The sequence below is a fragment of the Canis aureus genome, chromosome 34 (genome assembly GCF_053574225.1).
Source record: "Canis aureus isolate CA01 chromosome 34, VMU_Caureus_v.1.0, whole genome shotgun sequence".
In the NCBI taxonomy this organism is placed as follows: Eukaryota; Metazoa; Chordata; class Mammalia; order Carnivora; family Canidae; genus Canis; species Canis aureus.
In genome coordinates, this window is record NC_135644.1 from 28335506 (window position 1) to 28348644 (window position 13139).

At 40.1% G+C, this 13139-nt stretch overlaps 1 protein-coding gene and 1 long non-coding RNA gene across 18 annotated transcripts in view; one reads left to right on the plus strand and one right to left on the minus strand.

The window, feature by feature from the left end:
- Positions 1–11823, plus strand: part of LOC144304981 (uncharacterized) — a 43167-nt gene extending 31344 nt beyond the window's left edge. For 10 of the 17 annotated variants that reach the window (XR_013371994.1, XR_013371989.1, XR_013371993.1 and 7 more), the window contains 2 exons: positions 4063–4134; positions 11413–11823. Coding sequence is in view for 3 of the 17 variants with exons in the window: in XM_077883670.1 (XP_077739796.1) it covers positions 4063–4134; positions 11413–11436 (96 nt within the window). In the remaining 14 variants the exon portion in view is untranslated. The remainder of the gene's footprint in view (positions 1–4062; positions 4135–11412) is intronic. The other 7 variants (XR_013371995.1, XM_077883668.1, XM_077883669.1 and 4 more) reach the window with 3 other exon arrangements.
- LOC144304983 (uncharacterized) lies at positions 5461–12948 on the minus strand. Its single transcript, XR_013372000.1, has 3 exons — positions 11889–12948; positions 7826–8287; positions 5461–5653 (listed from the first exon to the last, which is right to left on the minus strand). It is a non-coding gene; the product is annotated as an uncharacterized LOC144304983 (long non-coding RNA).
- Positions 12949–13139: the final 191 nt, after the last annotated feature.

Genomic DNA, 13139 nt, shown 5'->3' on the forward strand with positions numbered 1-13139 from the left:
TTTTTGATAAATGGGGACCAAATAACACAACTTATTTATAATGTTAAATCCATCATAAGTAAATACAATTTTCTAAATGATTATTCCTTCTAATAGAGTGTCTATAGGCAAGTTATATCTTAAAATAAATAGATTCATTTGCTGACATATCAACTGCTTTTTCAGAATGGACACTTCATGTAATTTAGGACCAAATATTAATGCCTTAGTTGTGGAGAAATAAGCCCACTTCTAACTATTACCTTGAAATGAGGAAATGTGAGAATTTTCAATAAGACAGTATTAAGTTAATAGCATAAAATTAATTTCTTTTTTTTTCAGAGAGGGAGATCAGGAGAGGGGCAGAGAAATATACATAACAATACAAAAAATATGATACACCAATGTTTATAGCAGCATTATTTACAATAGTCAAAAAATAAAAACACCTTAAGCATTCACTGACAGATGAATGGATAAACAAGCAGATTCCAAGCCCAGCATGGAGCCCAAGGCCACTCGATCCCAGGACCCTGCAATCATGACTTGACCTGAAACCAAGAGTCAGTTGCTCAACCAACTGACCTGCCCAGTTGCCCTTGGCACAACACTAAATTTTACATCTCTAAATCATTTGGAAGTTTGGTGAATCAAGGAGATACTTCTTTTTTCCAGACAAGCATTAAATATGCCATGTTAGTCCAGGGTTAAAGAACTGAACACATACATCATAAGAGTTACCACTTCAGGAAATCCTGTGAAAGCTATTTGAAAGGCATTTTTTTAAAGACACAAAAAGATGGGGAGGAAGAAATGAGATAACAGCGACATGCTTTTGAAAATTAGAAAATAGGTGGATGAAATCTGACTGATTTAACAGACCTAACAATAAAAACTAAGCTGTCATGGGAGAAGCTGGGAATTCCCATTAACACAACAGAATCCTCAGAAGGTTCAAGAAATGGTAGCACCAGATAATTGTGGAACTCAAAGTGAAAGAGGCAAGGTCAGTACTGAAGGACAGGGTAAAAATCAATGGAGAAGCAATTATCTCTTTAGATTCTCAACTCCACACCAGTAGGAGACTGACTCTCCCAATCTTGGGTAAGTCCATGGTTCTATTTTGGACTCAGAGAGGCCAGGCACAGTTGAAGATTGGAATATTCTATCGAAAACATCCCCTCAAACCCTTTCCACAGTCAGTTCCTCCCAGGACACTGGCAGCCAGATCTCAACCCTCTATGAAGGAGATAGATGGACTTTTCTCGGGTAACCTGTCCATCCCAACCAGAAAGACTTAAAAATACTGCTAATAACGATGCCCAACACACAGCCTTCCCAGACTACCTTTACTTTACAGTAAAGCTCAAGGTCAGGAAGTCCCATATACATACATGCATTCAGAGCTCTGTATCGGTTTTCAGACTTTCATTCTTTTTTTTTTTTTAAAGATTTTATTTATTCATGAGAGACACAGAGAGAGAGGCAGAGACACAGGCAGAGGGAGAAGCAGGCTTCATGCAGGGAGCCCGACGTGGGACTTGATCTCTGAATTCAGGATCGCGCCTCGAGTGGTAGGCAGATGCTCAACCACTGAGCCACTCGAGCATCCCTAGACTTTCATTCTTAGTCAAGAGTAGAAAATCAAAATTAAAAGACATCTGAAAAAAAAAAAACACTCTAACCTGGAAAAGATAATAAAATAAGCTAGCAAATAAATGCAATTTAGAAGAAATGAGTAACATGCAGGGAGATATAAATTTATATATATATGTAATATGAATATACTATACACATACACTAACATTCATATCTTTAGAGAATTAAGATTTCATAGCCTTAAAAAAAAGAACAAAATATAAGTGGAACATTCAGAAAACTCCTGAAAAATATACATAACAGTACAAATAAAAAATATGATACACCAATGTTAATAGCATCATTTACAATAGTCAAAAAATAAAAACACCTTAAGCATTCACTGACAGATGAATGGATAAACAAAATGTGGTATAGACATACAATGGAATATTATTCGGCTTTAAAAAGGAACAAAATTCTGATATACACTGTAACAAGGATGAGACCAAAGACATTATATCATGTGAAATAAGCCAGAAACAAATGGACAAATATTGTATGATTCTCCTTAAATGAGGTACTTATATTTACCCACATCATAAAGACAGAAAATAGAATGGTGGTTGCCAGGAGGCTTGGGGAAGGGAGGAATGGGGAGTTATTACTTAATGGGCAGAGAGATACCATTTTAGAACATGAAGAAGTTGTGGAGATGGATGGTGCTGATGGTTGCACAATAATGTTAATCTAATTAATGTCACTTAACTACACAAAAAATTGGCTAAAATGGTAAATTTTATGATATATATATATATATATATATATATATATATAGACACCATAAAAATAAACCAAAAATTTAAAGTGCATAAGAATGTCAGTTAGGGGGTACCTGGCTGGCTCAGTCAGTGGAGCATTTAACTCTTAATCTCGGGATCATGAGTTCGAGCCCCAGGGTGTAGAGCTTACTTTAAAAAAAAAAAAAAAATATATATATATATATATATCAGTTGGGAAATAAAGTTGAGAAATTTTCTTTAAAAGCATCACAAATTCAAATATATATACACTTGCATATACTTGCGTGTGTGTGTATATATATATATATATATATACATATGCATAGACATACACATACATATACATGTACTTGAAAAAGAGCAAAAGGGTAAAAAGAGCATTCAAGAGGAAATCATTAGTGAAATAATAATAATTAGTGAAATAATTCAGGAAAATTATCCACAACTATATAACATTCATTTCCAGATTGAAAGGCCTATCCAGCCAGTGCTCAATATAATAGATGAAAATAAAATCACTCAAGGCATATCATTAGAAAATTTTTAAATACCGGTGTCAAAGAGAAGATCACAAAGGTTTCCAGAGAGGAAAAAATGGGGTCAGAAATCACAATGCCATATTATTTCTTAGCAGTAAGACTGGAACAATGCCTACAAATTTCTGGGGAGGAAAAGTATTTCCCACCTAAAACTCTATTGTCAACCAATGGGAGGGAAGAATATAAAGACTTTTCAAAAATGCAAGATCTCAAAAAATTTACCTCCTAGACAATCTTGCTCTCTGACTATTGGAAGATATATTGTGAGGGAGAGAGAATGTGTGGTTGTGTGTGGGGGGGGTGGGGGGAAGAGAGAGAGAGAGAGAGAGAGAGAAGAGAGTGAGAGAGAACACTAAGAAAAAGAGGATTACGTGGGCTAGAGGAGCAGGGGATCCAACATGAGAGAGAAGCCCTTGACGAGGAGGATAGGATTACAGAGTAACTGCTCTTTACCAGGCATACAGAGCGAACTCCAGACTGGATCTCATCAGACAATTTTTGGCTGAGGACAGTGCAGGGCTCTTTATAGCCTCCTTTCCCTCTACACAGAACAGATGTGCATAGAGAAAATTAGTGGAATTATCACTTTAAATGATGATGGTGTATGAGGCAATAAAAGAGCATGTTCCTAACTTAAATGGTTACACTGAATCCTTTCAGCCATTTTTGCAAGAGCCTTCTGTTCCTGGTGGACTACAGTACATAATTAAATACTAATCTGACTAAACAAATCAAATTCTCCTATAGACACATTCTTGCCCATACAGAGTATGTATGTGCCTGTGCTTCTGTGTGTGTAAAATCTCTGAAAGGATATATAAGAAGCTGGAGGCCTATTTGCTTCTGAGGAAAGGAAGAATGTGGCAAAGAGGGTATGAGAAAGACATATTTTTCAAAATGCATTCGTTTATTCCTTTTGAATTTTTTATCACAATTCAAAAATGAAAAAATTATGTTCCTTAAAAGAATTATAACACATAGTTTTAACCAAGAAATTAAACTTCTAGAGAGTTTATGCTAAAGAAGTACCTGTCCATAGGCAAAATGATGTACGTATAGGGATACCTTATAGGAATACTTAGCAAAAGATTGGAAACCACTTAAATAGCCATTCATGTGGCACTGGCAAAATTTTATATATATATATATTTTTTTTTTCCTAGAACGGAATAGTACGCAACCAGAAAAAAATTACTAAAAAGCCTTATATGTACCGATACAACACCATCTCCAAAGTAAGTTGTTAAAGGAAAATAGACAAGCTATATGCTTAAACACATATGTGTGTTCACATTTGCTTGTATATACATAGACTATCTATGGGAGAATATAGAAACTTTTTATAATACTAGGTTAGCCCATTAGAACGGATGGCAGGGGAACACAGACATGACAGTGTTTATTCTCTGTATATAATTTTGTACCTTTTAAATTTTGACCCATTTGAATATGTTACCTTTGACAACCAAATTGAATCATAATTTTGAAAATGTGGGGCATTTTTAAATAGCCTAGATTATTTTCATCTCGATTCTTTCTTTTTTCTCTATTGCAAAGCCAGTATGAGATCTTTTATCTAATAATAACACTCTGGTTGTAGTTCTGCAATGCTTAAGAAATAAAATCTGTTACTCCTGCTGGGATCAGAACAGTTGTCAGCATATGTGGGCAGCAGTGGGTGAAGAGTTTTTGAATTTAAGGCATATCAACTAAATACCAAAGTTGAATGTATTATAACATCATTGTTGATCTAGGAGAAAATTTATATTAATGACATGTATGAAGACGTCAGTGGTGTACTTCTCCGCAATATAGATGAGGACAAGACCAGCTTTATGCTATCCATTCAAACACGACAGACAAGGCATATGAAAAGAGAGGGATAATTGGAACTCCAGACTGGATTTCAAAGCTGCGTCTGGGCCCCTTTTCAATGGCATGACTTACTGGGATGCATAAAGGGGCATATTTTCTGGCTCTTCCTCTCTCTTCCATGTGTTTACAAAATCAGCCTGCATATTAAAAAATTCAGGCATGAACTTAACTTCACAGAAGACTTTTTAAAATGCTATAAATAACTAATTTTCAGGAAATGAAGTGGGTCATGTATGCTATTAAGCCCCTGATAAAGATGAGGTGCAGAGGTGAAGAGCTCTGCCCAAAAATTAATCCACTTGTATCCAAAATCTGTATTCACTGACCCCATCACTGTCTCCATCTTATCACCATTTCTCTCTACCCAGATTCATTTAGGACTGGAAATCTTTGATGGTATTCTAGAATTGTTAAAGAAGCATAGCCTTTTGATCATTATGTGAACATTTTTCCTAAACAAAATAGACAGATTTTCAAGGACATCACTGCTTCTACTGTGGTGCCATCTGTCTCAATACTGAAAATTTGTGTAATCTTTAAATGGGTAAATCTTTAAACGGAATCCTTTTAGCATGGCAAGTGACTTGAATGGCACCTCTTACCTAAACAAATATCTATTAGTTTTGAATACCTGAGTTGCCAAAGGAAAGGTGCAACTTTTCAAAAGAAATCCCGAGGACAATAAACAGGTGAAAAGAACGCTTTTTTACTAGAGGTACTGGTGGAGCACTGGTCATGGGCCAGCACTCTTTAGAAAGATAGGCATGGTGATGCGATGTAAGGGAGGAGAACCAGACCAGAGCAAGGAAGCAGCTGGTGGCAGGAGACAACGTTGTTGTAGGTAGCTGTCACCGAAATCCAGGTAAAAAGTGATGAAAGCTGAAACAAGAGGGAAGAAATAGCCAGATTTGAGGGGAGCAGGGGAGGCTTGGTGAAGTAGTATTTCACAGTAGAATGGACAGGAAGCTCTGATTCCTTTGACAAAGAAGGTTTTTCAACCCAAACCCCCAACACCCTGTCCCCCTACCCCACCTCCATGTCTGCTCCTGAGTCATCTGCTCTTCCACAGCCCTTTTGGGATCCTTCTCCATGCTCTTTCTCAGACCACTACTCATTTCCCCTTTCCCCACTACTGCCAAAGTTGGGACCACAACACAATGGCCTTGGGGAGATGCGATGTACAGAAGGTTATAGTAGCCACTGCTGTTGTTTGCCTTGATTGTCCCAACCCCACCACCCTAGCCTGTATAGGGGTTAATAACAACTAAAGGTCAGAAACAAATGAAGAAGAAAAAACAAACAAATAAAAAAGAAACAAATGAAGACAATTACAACATAAAGGAAAGATTAAAAACTGTTCACTAAACTTCCAATAGTTCAAAGGATAAGAGAAACAAACAACTTACTGTAAAATATTTACATAGAGATCCCTAAGAGCATACTCTGATTCCTAGCTTGGCTCCTTGTCTCAAGGCCCAACATTGTTGACTTTTGCCTTGGACAGCACCTTCCTTCTTTGTTGCTCTCCAGTTATAAATATTTACTGCCTTACACTCTATTAATGATAGTTTAATCTCATGGAGGGTTCATCCCTCTTTCCCAACCAGTGCAACCCACAGGTTATCATTTGCAGCAATACTTTCCCCAAAAGGTTGAGTCAAGTAACACAAGTCTCTAACAGCACAGTCCCTAGAGTGTTTGCATTTCAATTTTTGCCCATTTGTAGCAGTGAAGATTTGCCATCTCATTCTTCTTGATCACCTACTGGGTTCTACACCATACATATCCCTCAAAGGCAAATAATAATTATCAAAGACAAGTTACATTAAAAAAAGAAACACTTCCCCAAATATAATCTGTACTAAGTCTACCCGAAATGGAGACAACTAGCTACATTTTTACATAGAGTTATGTCGATTCCCACTTTGTTCATCCTCCTCTTTCTAACCATGTCCAGATTCCTATAGGTCTGTAAGAAACAGGATGCATTACTGTAACCTTTTCAAGTGACAGCAACTCTCTTCCTACACAAAGATGTTGAAATCATGGAATTATTAAAGAGTATGTCTAGGAGTGTGTGTGTGTGTTTGTATAAAGTGGGTGGAGGGTCTTTTTCCAACTGTAGTTAGCTTGGCTCTGTTACGTATCTGACTTCATGTGCTATTTGAACTGATATTTTGGTTCTTGGCCGTAATAAAATATTATCTAATCACAAATATTGTGTAGGTGTGGGGAGCAAACAGATAATGCATAGGAAACAAAACACTTAAAGAGAATAGAAAAATATTAAATTTAAAGGAGAAAGGAAAGGTAGCCAAATTCAAAGAACAAGAATTCTTAAATTTCATAATATATTGCTATATTTATGCAAAAGTAAAATAAAGGGTGCTATCATATGATGAATTCTAATGAAATTTAACATTCCACTCTCTTACAGTTTATAACTTTACAATTCCTATTATTGTGACAAATATTTTGATCACAAGTGAACTCTCAGGTCTGGGTTATAAAAATGTATAATTCTTTCTGTTTCTACATTCATTTATTTCATGTACTCAACTATTTCCACTATTCACAAAGAATAGTTGGGGAACTATTTTTAGTTGGATAGGACTGGCTGCTAGAGGCAGGGTGTAGCAATAAAGAGGTGAGAGATATATAGGGACTGCTATGCTTCATGTTCTCCTGTTTTGACCATTGAAATCTATGTTGTACTGATCGAAAGGTTTAATGTCTCTGGGGTAGGAACAGTTTCATTCTCCCTGGAAATTTAACCAACAATGGGCACTTCCACTTGATTTTGACATGCCACTTCCTATGTGATCATATTAAGTACCCCCCTCCCTTGCCCTGCCCAGTAGCAGTAGAGGAATAAATTAGTATTACCTGGTATGCATGCACTATTAGTCATCAGGTAACTTCTGTATTTATGTCCCAGCACCAAGGCCTTGAAAAGCCATTAGGGACAAGTGTATCAGTTGGGACTCTTTCCAATGCAGTTGACAGAAAATTCAATCTTGACTTTAGCTAAAAGTGAACTGATTTACTCACATAACTTGAGAATCTGGTGATAGGTTTAGCTCCAAGAATAGCTTGATCCAGGCTCAAATGTCTTCAGCACCCAATTTCTCCTTCTCCATCTCTTGGATCTACTTCCTCTGTGTTGGCTCTATTCTCCAGCAGACTCTTGCTGTGTGGTGGCAGTTTACATCTCTCCATGTTGAAGTGCAGAGAACAAAAATAAGAGAGAGATCCTTCCTGGTGGCTCCCACACAAGTCCTGGCCACTCATTGTGGCTACCTGTGTGCTAATGGTCAATGGAAAAAAAGGACTAGTATAATTCCTGGTACAGATGAGTGAGGTCCAGGGGGTATTTGTGCAATGATTTGTCTCCCATGATATACCTGGATGCTAGAAGCATGACCTCATAGACTCCTCTGCCAACTCCTGATTCTCTTCCTGGGGAACTTCTCCAGTATCATCTCCCAGCTCTGTGTTTCTTCTCAAGAAATACTGATTAAAAAAAAAAATACTGATCATTCTGTTTCTCTCTCCCCTTGAATTTATTTGCCCAAGAAAATCCTTCTTCCAGTTTCAAGAATATCCTTTTCCTTTTGAAGTTTCTTTAAGATATTTAGGCTATGTCCTGGAATTTTTTTCCCCTTGAAATTTCAAGATTTTATAAAACAAAGCCAGAAATACTCAGATCACTTTTGTTTGCCCTTCCTTTTGCCTCTTTCTGGCTATGAATAACGAACACCCAGAAGGAGACCTGTTTACAGGGGTGGAGAGGGAGGAGAGAAGCAGTAGTAGAAAATACAGGGAGAAAAAAAGATGTAGAGATTATTTAGATTTTGAAATATTATCCCAAGGATCCACATACACGATATTCCAAATTAATAACACAGAAAGTTTTTTCTTTCCTTTCTCTTTTCTTCTCTCTTTCCTTCTCCCTGTCTCTCTCTCTAAGATACAAGGGGACAGAGAAACCACTGACAAATAAGCTGGTGAATGAACGGGCCTTATAGAAGATGTGTGTTGTAAATTAAACCTTGGCAGGTATTATATGCCACCTCTCTTTTTAGCATGGAATTTATGTATCAGGCTCAGCTAAGTATTGGCCCTGTTCTGACTAATGAACAGTAAAACAGTTTAAAAACAAAATTTTAAGAAATTTTCAAAAATTCTTCTGAGGACTGGATCCTTCATTAGCACAATAAAAAAATTTCTAGCAAATGAAGATGAAGGAATAGTAGATTTTCCCTGTATATCAGTCAATAGTGTCTTTCACTAGGATGTATGGAGTCAGGCTTCAATCTGGAAAACAGAAACTGCTCTAAGTACTCAACACAGGGAGAATTTAATTCAAGTAATTTGTAAAACAGGTGACAGAAACAAAAAGAGGACAGTGATTTTTCAACAGGACAAAGCCACCCAAATACTAGAGGAATAAAGGGAAAAGGCAATGTTACTGGAACCCAAGGTCAGAGGTCCTGAGGCATTTGGCAGGAACGAGAGCCTGGGGGGCAGGGTGGGATGTCCCCCTGCTCTGGCTTTCCATTGGTCACACGTGTGCTGGCAGGCAGCTCCTAAAGAAGGGAGGGAAACCATAGCTGGCTGGATCGGCCCTCCTGTGCTAAAGACAGAGAAGGGGAAAGAAGCAGGAATGGATCAAAGGGCTATTAGGTCTAGGCCCTGAACCCCACACAAGGAATTTGTTAAAACTCACTGTTCACAAATCCTGCTTTGATGCTATAATTTTTACTGGAAGAAAAAAAGTTGTTTGCATTAGATGCCCATCAATGAGTTACCAAAGTGTGTGCAGTTTGGGGTAAGCCATTAAAATCAGGACAACCTTGGGTGCCTGGGTGGCTCAGCTCGTTAAACATCTGACTCTTGATTTAGCCTCAGGTCATGATCTCAGGGTTGTGAGATCAAGCTCTGTGTGGGGCTCCACACTGGGTATGGAGCCTGCTTAAGATTCTCTTCTCTCCCTCTCTCTCTGCCCCTTCCCCTCTCCACCACCTAAAAAATAAAATCAGGGCAACCTTATCAGAAGGGCTGATTATGTATTTATGTGCATTTTTTTAAACTATGTTGGGATTCCTGTTCATTTTGCTGATTTTTTTAAAACTTGTTTTAGATTTTTTTTTTTAAGATTTTTATTTTTTCATGAGATGCACAGACAGAGAGAGGCAGAGACACAGGCAGAGGGAGAAGCAGGCTTCATGCAGGGAGCCCGATGTGGGACTTGATCCTCGGTCTCCAGGACCAGGCCCTGGGCTGAAAGCGGTGCTAAACCGCTGAGCCACCCGGGCTGCCCTATTGCTGATTAAAAAAAAAAAAAATTATAAGAACACTGCCTGCCTTGATTTCTTGGTTTTTTAAATTCAGAAAACACCTAGGTCTATAACTTTGGTTGTTCCTTGCCTTTCATTTGGAATGCTGAGAATCCCTCATCACTTTTCTTGCTAACCTTCTATTTATCCATTTGAAAGTTGCTGAGATTTGCGTATACTGTAACTTCAATGATATTTTCTGAAATGAATTCTATCACCAAAACTATACTGCATAGGATACGGCAAATATTTGTGCTCATTCCTTTGAAGCCTCAACCTAGCTGGCACAGTTCTCTAAATAGAGAGCAGGATTAACTGAGTAATAAGGCAAGAGTGCACAGTAGTTTCTTTAATAAAATCTTCAATACTGTTACTGTGAGGAGTCTTTTAAAAAAGATTTAACCTCAGGTAGACAGAAGTGTCAGAAATATTGAGAAATGTCCGTATTCTAAAACATCCGCTATGTTTAAAAATTGTAACAAGCTTTATGCTATCAAAGAGATCCAATGAAAGATCTTCCATATTTTCATTCTTTTATATCACAAATTTCAACATGGTTGTTTAGGGGGTTTGTTTGTTTGTTTTTGTTTTTCCTTTTTATTTTTTAAGGAAACTGGTTGTTTCACGGTATTTCTCCTGTGTTCCAGAGCTAAGCTCCCACAGCTCCCCGCCTCATAAAATTTGGACATGTTTCAGTTTTAGCCTAATTCTCATTCTGTTAAATTTTTAAGGGTAGGGGTAACGGAGAATGGAACTTGCCACATTAAAAAAGGATAAGAAGGGGGATCCCTGGGTGGCGCAGCAGTTTGGCGCCTGCCTTTGGCCCAGGGCGCGATCCTGGAGACCCGGGATCCTGGAGATCCTGGAGATCCCGGGATCGAATCCCACGTCGGGCTCCCGGTGCATGGAGCCTGCTTCTCCCTCTGCCTGTGTCTCTGCCTCTCTCTCTCTCTCTCTGTGACTTTCATAAGGTAAAAAAAAAAAAAAAAAAAAAAAAAAAGGATAAGAAGGAAGCAAAAGAGTTTCAATTTAAAACTATGTGAGAAGCTAGAAGTTTCAGGAAAGTAATAGTAAAAGAAAAATACCTCTTTGTCAGCTACAGGAGAAAGAACTTCAAGATGAAATCAGAGATATGAAACATTTTATGGGAAAGAGAGACAGATGTGCTTTTGGAACCGGGAAAATACTGGTTAACTTTTAGTTGCGATCACACTTCGGTGGTGTCTACGTGAAGCAAATGTTTTGGCTCTAAACTTGTTTCTGCCTTTTTTTATGTTTTCTGCCTTCACCAACCTGGAGACAGAAGATGAAGGCGGATTCTGACAATGCTGGGGATCAAGCAGAAGAAGACGTGCCTGGCTCATAAACACCACTCACTGATAAACAAGTTTGTGTGTTTCAACTCAGAACCCCTTCCTAAAAACTATATAAGCCAGATTTGGGGGTAAAATTGGAGACAAGTGATCCTAGTACATTTAGTTACTCATAATTCATTCACTTGTGGGAGAGCACATGGTGTTGGAAAGGCCCTAAGACATCATCAGACTGTAATTATGTCTGCTGTCATGTAAATGAAGCATGTAGTGACAACTATTTTTTCCTCTTAAAATAGTTTTAATGATATAGTTGAATTCATTCTTTTTCTGAAGTGGCCCTAATATATCTTCTTTTTGAAAAATGTACAAAGTAAAAAATTGTCAGAGGACCAAATTATTGTATATTTGGTTATCTTTTTTCCATGAGACACAGGTACTCATATCAACAGCTTTATATACCTGAACACAATGTGTCCTTTTAGCATCCTAGAACATTAGCGTGGAAAGGGTCTTAGAAACCACACTTTCTCCATTTGGAAGACCAAGGAACTGAGGCGGAAGGTGACGCTGTAATTTCTGCAAGGTGGCACAGAGAGGCACAATGAAACCGAATGAAGACCCAGATTTTCTCGTCTTCCAACTCCCAGCCACGTGAATCCCTCACAACCTCATTTTGTCTTGACTGTAAAGCAACCACCATTTCCTCGGCGCTGTTAAGTCCCTCTATCCAGGCCAGGTCACTTAAAAACTTCATTTCCATCGACAAATGACATATCAGCATCCCAGGAATTTTCGAGTTCAGGTATCTGAGACCTCTTGCTCAGCAGGAGCCAGTCTAGCCGGTTAGTAGCCGGTTCCAAGGAAACAGACGATGTGCGGCGCGCGTGGGGCCGTCGGGGCGCCAGCCGTGGTGGGCCTGGGCAGGGCGGCGGGAGGGCAGGAGCCGGAACGGCAAGTGCCCGCACAAAATTTACCTAGAGAGAAAGTCCCTTTAAGTGTAAGCCTTGATGAAACTCCAGAACCTTCCACGATGGTAGACTTTGGGAAAATGCAAATGTGCTGTGTGCAAGGCCTGTGCGAGTTCGAGGCCACAAAGGCCAGCGCCCGAGCCCGCGAGCCGGGGGGCGCGCTCTTGCTGGGGGGCCCGGGCGCGACTCCAAATCCAGACAGTCGAGATGGCCCCGGCTCCGCCACCACCGCAATCCCTAAAGCCGGTGGGGTCTGAAGAAGGGGAGGCTACGATCCGCCCAGAGGGGGATGGATGCAGGCGGAAGGCCGCGGCGCGCACTCCCGCAGAGGCTTCGAGGAGGCCGCGTCGGGACGCCCAGCACGGACGGCTTCGGTTTGGCTTCGAACCGAGGATCTGCCCACAAACACATCCTACCTGTGCGAGGGCGGGTGTGGGCGAGCGGGGAGGCCGGGGCCCCCGAGCGGGGAGGCAGGAACCCGGCGACCCCGGCCCTGAGCCCGGGGGCTGCGCTCGCCCCGGCCTTCCCACAGCTTTGACATGTCAGCATGGGGGGGGGCGGGGGCAGGGGAGGAGGAGGGGAGGGGAAGGGAGTGTAAGGGAGGGGAGGGGGGAGGGGAGGGAGGGGGGAAGGGGAGGGGAAGGGAGAGGAAGGGAGAGGAAGGGAGAGGAAGGGAGAGGAAGGGAGAGGAAGGCAAGGGGAGGGGAGGGAGGGCGGGGGCGCGGGGCTGCGGGGCGGCTCC